Genomic DNA, 17351 nt, shown 5'->3' with positions numbered 1-17351 from the left:
TTGTTTCTTAAGGTAGGATTGTATTGCTATAAACTTCATTCTTAGAACTGCTTTTGCTGTATCCCATAGGTTTTGGGTGGTCGTGTTTTCATTGTCATTTGTTTCTAGGTACTTTTTGATTTCCTCTTTGATTTCTTCAGTGATCTCTTGCTTATTTAGTAACGTATTGTTTAACCTCCAGGAGTTTGTATGTTTTACAGGTTTTTTTGTGTAATTGATACCTATCTAATAACATTGTGGTCAGAAAAGAAACTTGATACAACTTCAACTTTCTTAAATATACCAAGGCTTGATTTGTGACTCAAGATATGATCTATCCTGGAGAATGTTCCATGAGCACTTGAAAAGAAAGTGTATTTTGTTGTTTTGGGATGGAATGTCCTATAAATATCAATTAAGTCCATCTTGTTTAATGTATCATTTAAAACTTGTGTTTCCTTATTTGTTTTCATTTTGGATGATCTTTCCATTGGTGAAAGTGGGGTGTTAAAGTCTCCTACTATGATTGTGTTACTGTTGATTTCCCATATTATGGCTCTTAGTATTTGCCTTATGTATTGAGGTGCTCCTATGTTGGGTACATAAATATTTACAATTGTTATATCTTCTTCTTGGATTGATCCCTTGATCATTATGTAGTGTCCTTCTTTGTCTCTTGTAATAGTCTTTGTTTTAAAGTCTATTTTGTCTGATATGAGAATTGCTACTCCAGCTTTCTTTTGAATTCCATTTGCATGGAATATCTTTTTCTATCCCCTCACATTCAGTCTGTATGTGTCCCTAGGTCTGAAATGGTTCTCTTGTAGATAGCATATATACACGTCTTCTTTTTGTATCCATTCAGCCGGTCTATCTCTTTTTGTTGGAGCATTTAAACCATTTACATTTAAGGTAATTATCAATATGTATGTTCCTATTACCAGTTTCTTAGTTGTTTAGGGTTTGTTATTGTAGGTCTTTTCCTTCTCTTGTGTTTCCTGCCTAGAGAAGTTCCTTTAGCATTTGTTATAAACCTGGTTTGGTGATGCTGAATTCTCTAAGCTTTTGCTTGACTGTAAAGCCTTTAATTTCTCCTTCAAATCTGAATGAGATCCTTGCTGTGTACTGTAATCTTGGTTATAGTTTTTTCCCCTTCATAACTTTAAATATGTCCTGCCACTAGCTTCTGGCTTGGAGAGTTTCTGCTGAAAGATCAGCTGTTAACCTTATGGGGATTCCCTTGTATGTTATTTGTTGTTTTTCCCTTGTTGCTTTTAATATTTTTTCTTTGTATTTAATTTTTGATAGTTTGATTAATATGTGTCTTGACGTGTTTCTCCTTGGATTTATCCGGTATGAGACTCTCTCTGCTTCCTGAACTTGATTAACTCTTTCCTTTCCCATATTAGGGAAGTTTTCAACTATAAGCTCCTCAAATATTTTCTCAGTCCCTTTCTTTTTCCCTTCTTCTTCTGGGACCCCTATAATTCGTATGTTGGTGCATTTAATGTTGTCCCAGAGGTCTCTGAGACTGTCCTTAATTCTTTCATTTTTTTTTCTTTGTGCTGTTCTGCAATAGTTTTTTCCAGTATTTTATCTTCCAGGTCACTTATCTGTTCTTCTGCCTCAGTTATTCTGCTGTTGATCCCTTCTAGGGAATTTTTTTTTTTTTTTTTTTTTTTTTTTTTTTTTGCGGTACGCGGGCCTCTCACTGTTGTGGCCTCCCCCGTTGCGGAGCACAGGCTCCGGACGCTCAGGCTCAGCGGCCACGGCTCACGGGCCCAGCCGCTCCGCGGCACGTGGGATCTTCCCGGACCGGGGCACGAACCCGCGTCCCCTGCATCGGCAGGCGGACTCTCAACCACTGCGCCACCAGGGAAGCCCCTAGGGAATTTTTAATTTCATTTATTGTGTTGTTCATCACTGTTTGTTTGCTCTTTAGTTCTTCTAGGTCCTTGTTAAACGTTTCTTGTATTTTCTCCATTCTATTTCCAAGATTTTGGAAATATCTTGGATCAAATATCAAATATCTTGGATAGTGAAGTAATGATCTTCACTATCATTACTCTGAATTCTTTTTCAGGTACACTACCTATTTCCTCTTCATTTGTTAGGTCTGGTGGGTTTTTACCTTGCTCCTTCACCTGCTGCATGTTTCTCTGTGTTCTCGTGTTGCTTAACTTACTGTGTTTGGGATCTCCTTTTCACAGGCTGCAGGTTCCTAGTTCCCATTGTTTTTGATGTCTGCCCCCAGTGGCTAAGGTGGTTCAGTGGGTTTTGTAGGTTTCCTGGTGGAGGGGACTAGTGCCTTTGTTCTGGTGGATGAGGCTGGATCTTGTCTTTCTGTTTGGCAGGTCCACGTCTGGTGGTGTGTTTTGCAGTGCCTGTGGCCTTATTATGATTTTAGGCAGCCTCTGTGCTAATGGGTGGAGTTGTGTTCCTGTCTTGCTAGTTGTTTGGCATAGGGTGTCCAGCACTGGAACTTTCTGGTCATTTAGTGGAGCTGAGTGTTGGTGTTGAGGTGGAGATCTCTGGGAGATTTTCACTGTTTGATATTATGGGGAGCTGGGAGGTCTTTTGTGGACCAATGTCCTGAACTTGGCTCTCCCACCTCAGAGGCACAGCCCTGATGCCTGGCTGGAGCACCAAGAGCCTGTCATCCACACAGCTCAGAATGAAAGGGAGAAAAAGAAAGAAAGAAAGAAGAAGATAAAATAAAATAAAATAAAGTTATTAAAATAAAAAATAATTATTAAAAATTTTAAGTAGTTAAAAACAAAGAAAGAAAAGAGCAAACAAACCAAAAAACAAATCCACCAATGATAACAAGCACTAAAAACTATATTAAAAAACAAACAACAAAAAAATACCAGACAGACAGAACCCTAGGACAAATGGTAAAAGCAAAGTTATACAGACAAAGTCACACACAGAAGCATATACATACACACTCACAAAAAAAGAAAAAGGGAAAAAATATATATCTTTGCTCCCAAAGTCCACCTCCTCAATTTGGGATGATTCATTTTCTATTCAGGTATTCCACAGTTGCAGGGTGCATCAAGTTGATTGTGGAGATTTAATCCACTGCTCCTGAGGCTGCTGAGAAAGATTTCCCTTTTTCTGCTTTGTTCGCACAGCTCCTGGGGTTCAGCTTTGGATTTGGCACCGCACTGAATGTAGGTCGCCTGAGGGTGTCTGTTCTTCGTGTAGACAGGACGGGGTTAAAGGAGCAGCTGATTCAGGGGCTCTGGCTCACTCAGGCTGGGAGGAGGGAGGGGTACGGAGTTCAGGCCAAGCCTGTGGCGGCAGAGGCCTGCGTGACGTTGCAGCAGCCTGAGGTTCACTGTGTTTTCTCCAGGGGAAGTTGTCCCTGGATCACGGGACCCTGGCAGTGGCAGGCTGGACAGGCTCCCAGGAGAGCGGGTGTGGATAGTGATCTGTGCTTGTACACAGGTTTCTTGATGGCTGCAGCAGTGGACTTAGCATTTCATGCCTCTGTCTGATGTCCACGCTGATAGCTGTGGCTTGCGCCTATCTCTGGAGCTTGTTTAGGCGTTGTTCTGAATTCCCTCTCCTCATGCACCCTGAAGCAATGGTCTCTTGACTCTTAGGCTGTTCCAAACTTTTGCCCAGACTCCCTCCGGCTAGCTGTGGCACGCTAGCCCCCTTGTGGCTCTGTTCCCGCATCCAACCCCAGTCCTCTCCCTGGGATCCACTGAAGCTGGAGCAGCTCCCAGGCCCTGCCTGCCCTGGCGGGTGAGCAGACAAGCCTCTCAGGCTGCTGAGTGCTGGTCAGCACTGATCCTCTTGGCAGGAATGTCTCTGCTTTGCCCTCTGCACCCCTGTTGCTGCACTGTTCTCCGTGGCTCCGAAGCTTCCCCCCTGTGCCACCCACAGTCTCCCCCCGTGAAGGGTCTTCCTAGTGTTTGGAAACCTTTCCTCCATCACAACTCCCTCTCACTGGTGCAGGTCCCATCCCTATTCTTTCGTCTCTGTCTTTTCTTTTTTCTTTTGCCCTACCCAGGTACGTGGGGAGTTTCTTGCCTTTTGGGAAGTCTGAGGTCTTCTGCCAGCGTTCAGTAAGTGTTCTGTTGGAGTTGTTCCACATATAGATGTATTTCTTTTCTTTTTTTAACATCTTTATTGGAGAATAATTGCTTTACAATGGTGTGTTAGTTTCTGCTTTACAAAAAAGTGAATCAGTTATACATATACATATGTTCCCATATCTCTTCTCTCTTGTGTCTCCCTCCCTCCCACCCTCCCTATCCCACCCCTCTAGGTGATCACCAACCACCTAGCTGATCTCCCTGTGCCATGCGGCTGCTTCCCACTAGCTATCCACCCTACATTTGGTAGTGTATATATGTCCATGCCACTCTCTCACTTCGTCACATCTTACCCTTGCCCCTCCCCATATCCTCAAGTCCATTCTCTACTAGGTCTGTGTCTTTATTCCCGTCCTACCCCTAGGCTCTTCATGACATTTTTTTTCTTAGATTCCATATATATGTGTTAGCATACGGTATTTGTTTTTCTCCTTCTGACTTACTTCACTCCCTATGACAGTCTCCAGGTCCATTCACCTCACTACAAATAACTCAATTTCATTTCTTTTTATGGCTGAGTAATATTCCATTGATGAATACTGCTCAGATGTGTTGTAGGATGTCCTTTTGTTACATTTTGTCTGATGCTTTTCTCATAGTTAATCTAGGGTTATGGGTTTGGGGGAAGGCCCCAGAGGAAACGTGCCATTTTCATCAAATCTACATGATTTATGCCTATTGATATTGATTTATTGTTGGTGTGAACTCTTGGTGATCTGGCTAACTTGTATTAGTCAGGTTTCCCCACTGTAAAGTAACCCTTTTTCCTCCTTCCATTCATCCCCTTTGGAAGGGAGTCACCACGTGCAGCCCATACTTCAGGGGTAGTGAATTGGGATTCCCCTTATTTAGAGTGAAGTGTCTTCATAAATTGAGACATTCCTACAAAGAAGATTTTTTTTACTTCTCCATTTATTAATTTATTAAATTATTTGTTTACATCTATACGGACTCATAGATATTTATTATATTTTGGTTTATAATCTGTCTTAATCTCTTTGGGTGCTATAACAAAATATCACAGACTGGATGGCTTACAACAGAAATTTATTGCTCACAGTTCTGGAAGCTTGAATTCCACTATCAGCTTGGCAATATGATTGGGTGAGGGCCCTCTTTTGGATTGCAGATTTCTCATTGTATCTTCACATGGCAGAAGGAAATAGGATGATCTTGGGGGTCTCTTTCAGAAGGGTACTAATCCCATTCATGACAGAGGAGCCCTTATGAACTAGTCATGTTCCAAATGCCCCAAATTCTAACATGGTCATGTTGGGCATTAATATTCTAAAATGTGAATTTTGAGGGGACAAAAACATTCAGAATAAGTATACATGTATATATACATACATACATACATACACACACACATATATATATATATCCAATATTTTATATATTTCTTGCGCAAATTGTTCCAGCTTTGTCCATTGGGACTTCTTTCAGTTTGTTGCTGAGCCCCTTTGACAAACTCTTATCAATGTCAGTTTTTGCTTTTTGGTTTGGTTTTCTTTTGGTTTTTCACTTCCTTGGTTTCTGAAGAATATTGAATTTTTGATAGGATTTCTGAACACAAAGAAGAGAGATTAGCCTTTAGTGAAAAAAACTTTAAAACACAAGAGCCAGGTGATTGAATTAGATTATTTTTATTTTGAAATCCAACATCTAGTAAAAACTAATTCATTCATTTATTCAATTAAACAGTGGCCTAGTATGTAGCAGGCACTGTTCTGGCACCTGAGGATTCAGAGTCGCTTCTCGTAGAATTGGTGTCCTGTTTAAGGAAGACACAACACGTACATCAGGGTTCATTTTGCCTGGTGCATGAATTTCAGTTTAGTTAAATAACATCAATCCCCCAACACAGGGTTCAGATTTCAGTTACCACAGGAACTTTACTGTGAACAACATATAAAGTACAACTTTGCTGCTAAGTATACTTCATTCCACAAATCATTATGTAGTAATAGATGCTCATCGTGATCAGTAACCAATCATATCAATTCTTTGAGAGTCTGTAGTGATTGGTCACTGGGACTCTGTTACACAGTTTAGGCACAGACAGCAAAATAGGTAGTTGTGTTTTCTCCTGTCTCCCAGTGGTAAACCCACGTGACATTTACAAAAGTGAATAATTATAAAAGGGAACTGGCAACAAAGATGAAAGTGCCATGGAGAGACAAAATATGATGATGCGAGAAGTTATATTCAAACAATATAAATGGATTACAGAAGAAATAGCTGACCAAGGAGTGGTATCTTAATAGTGTTAGAAAGATTCTACATATGCAATCAGAAGAACTTAGTAAAGGCAAACTTACCACATAAATGAGGAAGTTGGTGGTGAGGAAAAGGGTGAAAATGTCCCAGAGGAAGTGACAACAGCAAATACTTTGAATTAAAGAAAGTTTGTAAAGATTTCACAACATTGAGAGTACAAGGCATAAAATGTCGGAAACTGATCCGAACTTCGCAAGGAGCATAATTCACCAAGTTGTAAAAAAGATGCTCTTATATTATAAATTATGCAAGAAGAAGAAGGCAAGCACTCTTCAAACACTTTGGATAAGTTTTTATACAGAAAAAAAAGGCTTTAATTCTCAGTGTTTCTAATTTGTAAAACTACATATTATTAGTAGCTGACAGTAAGAGAGTTCCTAATATTTCAAAATCAAATTTGAATGATCACAGAACAATCTTTATTTATCCCATTGATCACTGAGATCACTTTCCATGACTCAGTTTACATGCTAATTTTTATGGTCCTTCTCTACCATGCAAAGTGAGAACTGCCTATGCTTTGTATGTCAGATGGTAATAAGTGTTCAGGAAACAAATTAATCAGGTTAAGAGGTCATGGAATGGAGGCTGAGAGAGGAGTTGATACTTTATACAGGGTGGTATATGGAAGATGTGTTTGATAAAGTGATATTTGAGCAGAGGTTGGAATGAAGGAAGAGAGTGAGCCAGGCAGACATATTGGAGGAGAAAGCAGAGGAATGATAGCATTTGACTTACATTCCCAAGGAATCACTGAGGCTGAAACAGGAAAGCAAGTCAGAGACAATAGCAATGGTGCAGGAAGAGATGTTGGTGTCTGGGACCAGGGAGCAGTGGTGGGAGTGAGAATGTACAGATTATGGATTCAATTCAGAAGTGTGCTGGAGGGGATTGGACTGACTCATGAGAGCTGATATTTACATTTTCAGGAATTTTGAAAACTAGTTGTTAAACTGTTGCTAACTTGAAATTGACCACATTGGGAGTATTTATACCAATAAATTTTCTTTATTTTTTTTTCCTTTTGGATAGTCAATTGTTAAAGAGTTCCATCTGACCACTGGACATAAACATTTTGAAGGCAGAATTGAATATGTTCTATAAAAGAAAGAGAAATCAAGGATGACTCCAGGCTTCTGGACGCTGTATAGATACCATGAGCAATAGGGTTGGGAAGGATGCAAGATTATAGAAAAACTATTGTTCCCATCAGGGAGAGAGGAGGGAACACTATTTTCTGGGTTTGAGAAGTTGACTATTTAGACAATGAAGAAGGAGAATAATTTTTCTTAAAATTAAGATGGGGAGTCATTTGTACTAAAGAGGCACCTCAGAGGGTGGGGAGTCAGGTGAAGGCAGGAATCCAGAGGACAGAATAACTCCTCAGCACAGGGCATTATTGTGTAGTTCATGGCCGAGTCCAAGATGATGGATGAGAGATAACCTGACATGTGTTGATCTGAATTATTTCTCACATTCCAGGGAAATGTCCTGAGTCAGCCTCCAGAGCTACTTCCCACGATCCTTGCTCAGGACCATGTATGAAGACCCAACTCTTGTGGCTTCAGGGTCATGTGGGCAGGCAAGTCTCCATGGAGGGGAGGCAATTGGAGAAGAGTCATGGAAGCTCCCAGCTGAGTCCTTCTCCTGGGCCGGGCCCCTCAGGAAGGGAAGGAGGCAGCAGACACTGAGGGTGACACCAGCAGGGAGGAAGGAAGGAGCTGTGGGAAACATGCCCATATTTAATTATCTGCTCATCACTCAGGAAACGTTCCTTGCATGCCTCCTATGTGCCCAGGTGTTCTCCTCCCGGGATGCCTGTCTTGAGAGGATGGGCAGCCCCTGGGATAGCACTCTGACACCTCAGCCTCCTCCCCAGGTCCTGATGCCCCATCCCCAGCCCTTCGATTCTGTCACACGGAGGGTCAGAGCAGAAGCCACTCCCAGGAGAGCCAATCCAGAGTTCTCAACATTACCCAAAAATGTGGATTCTTTTTGCCCCAAGGAGTCCCAGGACTCAAGTGTCTAGAAATGGTTTCCAAGGGAACCACCCACTCAGCTCCTCCTCATTCAACACCCTCTGCCCACTTCCTCTACAGAACTGCTAAGAGACACCCTTTGAAAACCCCTGATCCAGCCCACCTCCTCCAGGACCCTGCATACCTCCTGGGAGTTGGGCACCTCTTAGAGTGAAACAGGATACTCCTGAGGGTATTGAGGGAAGTGTGCCCCCTTCTCTTATCCCCACGTGGGCCCTGACCCTGTGTGACTTCTGTGCTGGCTCCCCTAATGACCTTATGTCATCTACGACAGATCTTGTCCTGCCCTCCCTCCTACACAAACTTACAGTCAGGCCCAATGCTTCTTGTAGAAAAAGATGACAGAGACACCGATCACCAGCAGCACCTTGGGGCCTAGGAGGAGAACTACCAGGAGAGGAGAAGACAGCTCTGTGCCTGGAAATCATCAAGGGACAAGAGGAGCGATTAGAGGGATCACACAGGAGCCATTCCCAGGGGTCTCCACTTACTCCATCAGAGGCCACCTGGGCCCGTCAGCACTCTGAGGCTTTGATCTGCATCCTGGACTCAAGCTTTAGGCAGAAATCAGCATACAGGAGTCCCTCATTCCCCTACTCTCTTTTCTCAGGCTGCAAGGGTGTGATTACTTGAACAGAAAATGTCAGAAGTGAAAATAACTGTGAGACAAGAGAAAATTCAGCAAATCCTAATAGTCTCTCACTAGGCTGCCATCCCATCTTCAACAAGCTAACAGGAAAATTATGGAGAAATAGACAAGGCAGCTAGAGTTATTTGGAAACATCACCATCAATATAAATTTGTCTAAACTTTGAAAATATTGGAAAAGTGCCCTAAGGAGCACAAATCATAGAAAGGGGTTTAAAAGTCTGTGTGATTTAAAAGGGTTGGAACAGAATCCCCAGAATCTGTGCATATGTTTCCTTCCATGTCAAAAGGGATTAGCAGTAGTGATTTGTTAAGGATCTTGAGATGGGCACATTTTCCTAGTGGAGGCCATGTAATCACAAAGATTCTTATAAGTAAAAGATTGAGGCAGGACAGTTGGAGGAGATGTGATGTCAGAAGCAGAGGTCAGACTGATGTGAGGCCCTTTGCCAAGGAGTGTGGACACCTCTGGGAATTGGTAAAGGCAAGGAAATGCATTCTTCTCTAAAGCCTTCTGAACAAGCAGAGCCCAGCCACCCATTGTAGACTTCTGACCTCTACAACTATATGATAATGCATTTGTCTTGTATTAAATCACTAAATGTGGTAATTACTTACACTGACTATAGGAACCTAATTCAAGGAGAACAGATGTGAATAAATGGATATGCATGAGTTAAGGTGCATAACTTATGGATAGAAAAATTGAAAAGAAGGAAGACGTGCTGATGGCAATTGAGAGGTAAAGGGAAAATGAAAAAAGTAAGGGGAAGGGATTTAGGTTCCTGAAAGACAAAAGAGAACCAAAGAATTACAGGACTCAGAATATTTCTCCCACTATCAAAACCAACCAACCAACTCAAAACTCTGTTAACATCTTGATTTATGCTGTACTAGGAAAGAGAGGTCCATTAGGCTAGAAATGTTATAAAAAAACCCCAATACCATAAAAACAAACAATAAGATGTGCATCCTTACACCAGACCCACTGGACACAGGCCTGCAGTGGTTGGAGCCCTCAGATGCCCAGGGTAGGCTTTGGATCTGGGGAAAAGGATCACATTAACATCTTACATTTCTCTTCAGCCTGCCAACCAAGATGCTCCAGAAAGCATTTCCAGCTTTACTACACTAGCAAGCATCATGGGTCAGGCACCCTGCAGCACCCATTAGTACCAGCCCTGGTTGAGCCTGAGCAGAAGATGGAAGGTTAAAAAGCATTTACAGGCCATGCCAGAGAAGATGGCATGGACTCTTGTCTCCTACTCTCCTCATTCAGTACAACTTAACCCTAGAAATAACACATGGGAGAAGCATAGAAGGACTCTGAGGTGGAAGAGGAGGCAGGCTGTCTAGGGACCTGAGGACTGGAGGAAGAACACAGCAGTCAGGAACCAAGCACAAGAGGAGACACAGGTGTGGCACTAGGAAAAAGAAAATGTCTAAATCAATAATCTAAATTCCTGCCTCAAGAAATGAGAAATGCAGGAGCAAAATAAAACCACAGCAAGCAGAAGGGAGGAAATAATAAAGAAAGAAGAAAAGTCAGTGAAATTGAAAACCAATAAACAATAGAGAAAATAACTGAAACAAAGAGTGGGTTCTCAGGTAGCCTTATCCGCCAGAGGGCAGACAGCAGAAGCAAGAAGAACTACAATCCTGCAGCCAGTGGAACAAACACCACATTCACAGAAAGATAGACAAGATGAAAAGGCAGAGCGCTATGTACCAGATGAAGAAACCAGATAAAACCCCAGAAAAACCACTAAATGAAGTGGAGATAGGCAACCTTCCAGAAAAAAGAATTCAGACTAATGATAGTGAAGATGATCCAGGACCTTGGAAAAAGAATGGAGGCAAAGATCGAGAAGATGCAAGAAATGTTTAACAAAGATCTAGAAGAATTGAAGAACAAACAAACAGAGATGAACTATACAACACCTGAAATGAAAACTACACTAGAAGGAATCAATAGCAGCATAACTGAGGCAGAAGAACGGATAAGTGACCTGGAAGACACTGCTGCAGAACAGAATAAAGAAAAAAGAATGAAAAGAAATGAAGACAGCCTAAGAGACTTCTGGGACAACATTAAACTTAACAACATTCTCATTATAGGGGTCCCAGAAGGAGAAGAGAGAGAGAAAGGAACTGAGAAAACATTTGAAGAGATTATAGTTGAAAACTTCCCTAACATGGGAAAGGAAATAGCCACCCAAGCTCGGGAAGCACAGAGAGTCCCGTATAGGATAAAGCCAAGGAGAAACACACCAAGACACATACTAATCAAACTGGCAAAAATTAAAGACAAAGAAAAATTATGGAAAGCAGCAAGGGAAAAATGACAAATAATATACAAGGGAACTCTCATAAGGTTAACAGCTGATTTCTCAGCAGAAGCTCTACAAGCCAGAAGGGAGTGTCATGATATACTTAAAGTGCCAAAAGGGAAGAACCTACAACCAAGATTACTCTACCTGGCAAGGGTCTCATTCATATTTGATGGAGAAATCAAAAGCTTTACAGACAAGGAAAACCTAAGAGAATTCAGTACCACCAAACCAGTTTTACAACAAATGCAAAAGGAACTTCTCTAAGTGGGAAACAGAGGAGAAGAAAAGGACCTACAAAAACAAACCCAGAACAATTAAGAAAATCGTGATATGAACATACATATCTATAATTACCTTAAAAGTGAATGGATTAAATGCTTCAACCAAAAGACACAGGCTCGCTGAATGGATACAAAAACAAGATCCTTTTATACGCTGTCTACAAGAGACTGACTTCAGAATTAGGGACACATACAGACTGAAAGTGAAGGGATGGAAAAAGATATTCCATGCAAATGGAAATCAAAGGGAAGCTGAGCTAGCAATACTCATATTAGATAAAATAGACTTTAAAATAAAGAATGTTACAAGAGACAAAGAAGGACACTACATAATGATCAAAGGATCAATCCAAGAAGAAGATATAACAATTATAAATATATATGCACCCAACATAGGAGTGCCTCAGTACATAAGGCAACTGCTAACGGTTAAAAGAGGAAATCAACAGTAACAGAATAATAATGGGGGACTTTAATGGCTCACTTACACCAATGGACAGATCATCCTAAATGAAAATAAATAAGGAAACAGAAATTTTAAAAGACACAGTAGACCAGATAGATATTTATAGGACATTCGATCCAAAAAGAGCAATTATACTTTCTTCTTAAGTGTGCATGTGACATTCTCCAGGAGAGATCACATCTTGGGTCACAAATCAAGCCTCAGTAAATTAAAGAAAATTGAAATCATATCAAACATCTTTTCCAACCACAGAGCTATGAGATTAGAAATGAATTACAGGGTAAAAAAAGTAAAAAACACAAACACATGGAAGCTAAACAATACCTTACTAAATAACCAAGAAATCACTGAAGAAATCAAAGAGGAAATCAAAAAATACCTAGAGACAAATGACAATGAAAACACGGCTATCCAAAACCTGTAGGATGCAGCAAAAGCAGTTCTAAGAGCTAAGTTTATAGCTATACAAGCCTACCTCAAGAAACAAGAAAAATCTCAAATAAACAATCTAACCTTACATCGAAGGGAACTAGGGAAAGAAGAACAAACAAAGCCCAAAGTTAGCAAAAGGAAAGAAATCATAAAAATCAGAGTGGAAAATAAATGAAATAGAAACCAAAAAAATGATAGCAAAGATCAAGAAAACTAAAAGTTGGTTCTTGGAGAAGATAAACAAAATTGATAGTCCATTAGCCAGATTCATCAAAAAAAAGAGGGAAAGGACTCAAATCAATAAAATTAGAAATGAAAAGGAGAAGTTACAACAGACTCTGCAGAAATAAAAAGCATCCTAAGAGACTACTACAAGTAAGTCAATGCCAATAAAATGGACAACCTGGAAGAAATGGACAAATTCTTAGAATGGTATAACCTTCCAAGACTGAAGCAGGAAGAAATAGAAAATATGAACAGACCATCACAAGTAATGAAATTGAAACTGTGATTAAAAATCTTCCAACATGGGCTTCCCTGGTGGTGCAGTGGTTGAGTGCCTACTGATGCAGGGGACAAGGGTTCATGCCCCGGTCCAGGAAGGTCCCACATGCTGTGGAGCGGCTAAGCCCGTGAGCCATGGCTGCTGAGCCTGTGCATCCGGAGCCTATACTCCGCAACGGGAGAGGCCACAACAGTGAGAGGCCCGCATACGGAAAAAAAAAAAAAAAAAAAAAAAAAAAAAAAAAAAAAAAACCCAACAAACAAAACTCCAGGACCAGATGGCTTCACAGGTGAATTCTATCAAACATTTAGAGAAGAGCTAACGCCCATCCTTCTCAAACTCTGCCAAGTTTGATGATGGTGAGGCCACCATCACCCTGATACCAAAACCAGACAAAGACACTACAAAAAAAGAAAATTACAGACCAATATCACTGATGAATATAGATGCAAAAATCCTCAATGAAATACTAGCAAACAGAATCCAACAACACATTAAAAGGATCATACACTATGATCAAGTGGGATTTATCCCCGGAATGCAAGGATTCTTCAATATATGCAAATCAATCAATGTGATACAATATATTAACAAACGTAAGAATAAAAACCATATGATCATCTCAAGAGATGCAGAGAAAGCTTTTGATAACATTCAACACTGATTTAAGAAAAAAACTCTCCAGAAAATGGGCATAGAGGGAAGCTACCCCAACATAATAAAGGTCATATATGACAAACCCAGAACAAACATCATTCTCAATGGTTAAAAACTGAAAGCATTTCCTCTAAGTTCAGGAACAAGACAAGGATGTCCACTTTCACCACTAGTATTCAACATAGTTTTGGAAGTCCTAGCCACAGCAATTAGAGAAGAAAAAGAAATAAAAGGAATGCAAACTGGAAAAGAAGAAGTAAAACTGTCACTCTGTGCAGATGAAATAATACTATACATAGAGAATCCTAAAGATGCTACCAGAAAACTACTAGAGCCAATCAATGAATTTGGTAAAGTAGCAGGATACAAAATTAATGCACAGAAATCTCTTGCATTCCTATACACTAATGATGAAAAATCTGAAAGAGTAATTAAGAAAACACTCCCATTTCCCACTGCAAAAAGAAATATCGTATATTAACGCATATAAGTGGAACCTAAAAAATGGTACAGGTGAGCCAGTTTGCACGGCAGAAATTGAGACATGGATATAGAGAAGAAACGTATGGACACCAAGGGGGGAAAGCGGAGGGGGGTTCGGGGAGGTGGTGTGTTGAACTGGGTGATTGGGATTGGCATGTATACACTGATGTGTATTAAATTAATGACTAATAAGAAAAAAAGTGGGTTCTTTTAAAAGACCAATAAAATTGAAAAACTTCTAGTACAACTGCAAAGAAAAAATGAATGACACATTTCCAATATCAGGAATGAAACAGAGGACATCACTACAGACCCGTTAGCCATCAAAAGGATAGTTAGGGAATGTTATGAACAACTATACAGGGCAGAAATTTGACAACTTAGAGACAATGGGACAAATACCTCAAAAAGCAGAACCTACCACAGCTCACACTATATGAAATGAATAATCTGAAGAGTCTTAAACAATTCAAATTCTTTTTCAAATAAAAAAATCGATTCTCAAGGCCCAGATGGAGTCATGGAAAATTTTTGCCAAGAACTTACAGTTGAATTAAAAACAATTTTGGTGCACAAAATCAACAATAAAATATATTTTGGAAAATTTGACTTTATACTCCATTTTAAATGAAATTAGGAAATTAATATAGATTATATATTAAGTGTGCACAGGTATTAGTTTTGTAGAAAATCAAGGTCCTTAACCATATGAGCACACAATCGTGGACTCCACTGACAACTGGTTGTGCACACGGGAGTAAGTTAAAGTGAACACAATTATGCAACTTCTCTATATCTCTTGTTTAAGGGAAGTTGTTTGTTCTCCCCTTCCTCTCTTTATTCTTCCAGCAGGCAGGAACATGGTCACTCAGTGACCCAGCATTGACCCAGAAGATGAGGACAACACCACGGGCATGTTGGAAGGAACGTGGGACTTTGAAAGGTCTTCTGGAGGAAAGACTCCTGGATGTGACTCGACCCTCTCTTGATGTTACATGACAGCCTATAAGATGTTTTATTCATAGAAAGGGGGACTGTCCTTGGGACAATGCCCAGCTGAGGGGGAACCTGTCTTTAATTAGCACATATCTGTTATACAGGCTGGTGGTTCTTGTCCTCAGGGACTCAGATTCACCTTTATTAGTTTAGCCCAATCATCTGAACTAAAGGCAACAAATCTTCAACAACATCCCCCGTCCCCCATTTCTCCCTGAGTCTCTTCTGTAAACTCCAAACGCTCTGGGTTGTTGAAGCAGGAAAGGAGATCACAGCTGAACTGAGATCTGCATTTAGAAAATGTTCAGTGAGCGGCTGTGATCATTACTAGTCCATTGTCACAAATCAGGGGACAAAGGAGTCCTGTGCCGTGACCACTCATGTCACCTGGATGCCAGGTTCAGACTCAAACTTCATGTCCTCAGGGCTGCCCTTCCAAAATTTCACAGAGTATTAGGTGCAGATGTCTATTGGAGTGATGTTACTGATATGGATGGAAAAGTCGAGGCTAGAGAGAGACTAAGCAGAGGTTAGAAAGAACAAGGAGGAGGGAGGTGGGTGGGTGGACAGGGAATGAGGAACATAGTTACTGTTAACTGAAGAAGGTGAGAGGCAGGACTCTATGAACAGGATGATCTCCCTCCTTCCTACTTTCTTCATGGATATTTATGTCAAAAGTTCTATAAAGAATATGCCAAACTCTAACCAGTGGTCACCCTTGGGGGTGTGGGACTTGGGGGAGGGAACTTATTTTAAAATTCTATTTTACACCTATTGACTTCTAGATTGTTCTATAATAAGCATGAATTACTACCTTTAATATTAAATTTAAAATGTAAAGAACTGGGTCAGTTGGAGTGGAGGCCTCACCAAGAGGTTCATCTGCATCCTGGTTCTTCTGGGGAGCAGAGGCCTCCAGGGTATAGTTTTTGGTGACCGCCGGTTGTCCGTCATGCTCCACCTGGCAGGTGAGCAGCACAGCCTCCCTGTGGACAGGTGAGTTCACCAGGATCCAGCTCGTCCGGTTAAAGGTCCCATCCTTATTCTCTATGAGGGTCGAGGCCATGTCTATTCGGGACACATTTCCGTTCTCCAACCAGGTCAGCTGTAGGCGCTGGGGGTAGAACTTGTTCACCTGGCAGGTGACATTCACCTGGTTCCCCGCCGTGGGGTGTGGGGTAATCGTCAAGGTAGGCGGAACTGAAACAGCAGAAGCAGAAGCTCTGACCTTATGGAACCAACAGGTCACAGGAGAGGGGCTGGATAACAGCTTCCAGCACAGCAAGGGAGTCACCAGAGGACAGAACCAGGCATGCAGCAGGTGCTCAAACACCGAGGGTCTCTTTTCATATAAATGAAATCATAAGCACCCTGCAGGGCACACAGTAGGTGCTCAAGGACTGAGCTCCTATTAGGTTAATAATGTGTGCCATCTACAAGCACAGCCCCTGACATGCAGGTGGAATATAATAACTGCAGCAAAACATATGAAATCACCAAGCACATAGGGGCCTGGCTTATAGTAGGTACTCAGTAGTTGGAGAAACTATTGGAAAAGGAAAGGAAACTACTTGGCACAGTGCTTGGCTCATGATGGGTGTCCACCTGGCAGCTGCCATTAAAACAGTAGTGAGTGACCAGCTCATCTAGCAGCCTGGTGATGGGGCAGGACTGTCAGGAAGTAGATTCCAGGCGATTTGAGGCCTGGAGCAAAAAGCAGGGAGGAGGAGGAACAGGCTGGGGCCTTGGGGGCAGGTGTGGGCTTAGGCTGGCGTGAGGGGCTTCTACCTTGGATGGTCTCAGACAAGTTGGCTGTCCCACGAAGAGGAGGGTCTCCCTTCAGGGTGATGTGGGTCACCTCGCAGATGACCTGGGAGCGAATATCCCCCGGGACCAGCACCACGTTGGCTGTGCTGGAGATGCTGAAGGAAACGTTGTTTCCCTCTGGTTCCACCTTGGTCTGGGAGGCTGAGAGCTCGTTGCCATTTTTGAACCATTTCAGGGAGATGTCTCTGGGGGAGAACCCGTGGGATTTGCAGGTGAAGCTCACTGTCTGCTCAGGTGTGACCCTCACTGCGGGGCCTGACACCACGGGAGGAGAGGGTTTGGCTACAAAAGAACATTGATAAATGATGAACAT

At 41.6% G+C, this 17351-nt stretch overlaps 1 protein-coding gene across 1 annotated transcript in view; it reads right to left on the bottom strand.

The window, feature by feature from the left end:
• Positions 1–7362: 7362 nt before the first annotated feature.
• LOC136792577 (signal-regulatory protein beta-1-like) overlaps positions 7363–17351 on the bottom strand; it is a 32544-nt gene continuing 22555 nt past the window's right edge. The window contains exons 3-6 of the mRNA XM_067013168.1: positions 17000–17320; positions 16082–16411; positions 8719–8827; positions 7363–8092 (exon numbers count right to left, since the gene is read on the bottom strand). Of these exons, the coding sequence (XP_066869269.1) occupies positions 8721–8827; positions 16082–16411; positions 17000–17320 (758 nt within the window). The 3' untranslated portion in view covers positions 7363–8092; positions 8719–8720. The remainder of the gene's footprint in view (positions 8093–8718; positions 8828–16081; positions 16412–16999; positions 17321–17351) is intronic.

The sequence above is a fragment of the Kogia breviceps genome, chromosome 14, assembly GCF_026419965.1.
Source record: "Kogia breviceps isolate mKogBre1 chromosome 14, mKogBre1 haplotype 1, whole genome shotgun sequence".
Lineage (NCBI taxonomy): Eukaryota > Metazoa > Chordata > Mammalia > Artiodactyla > Physeteridae > Kogia > Kogia breviceps.
Note: the sequence above shows the minus strand (reverse complement) of the source record. Positions and strands in the feature narration are given on the sequence as shown.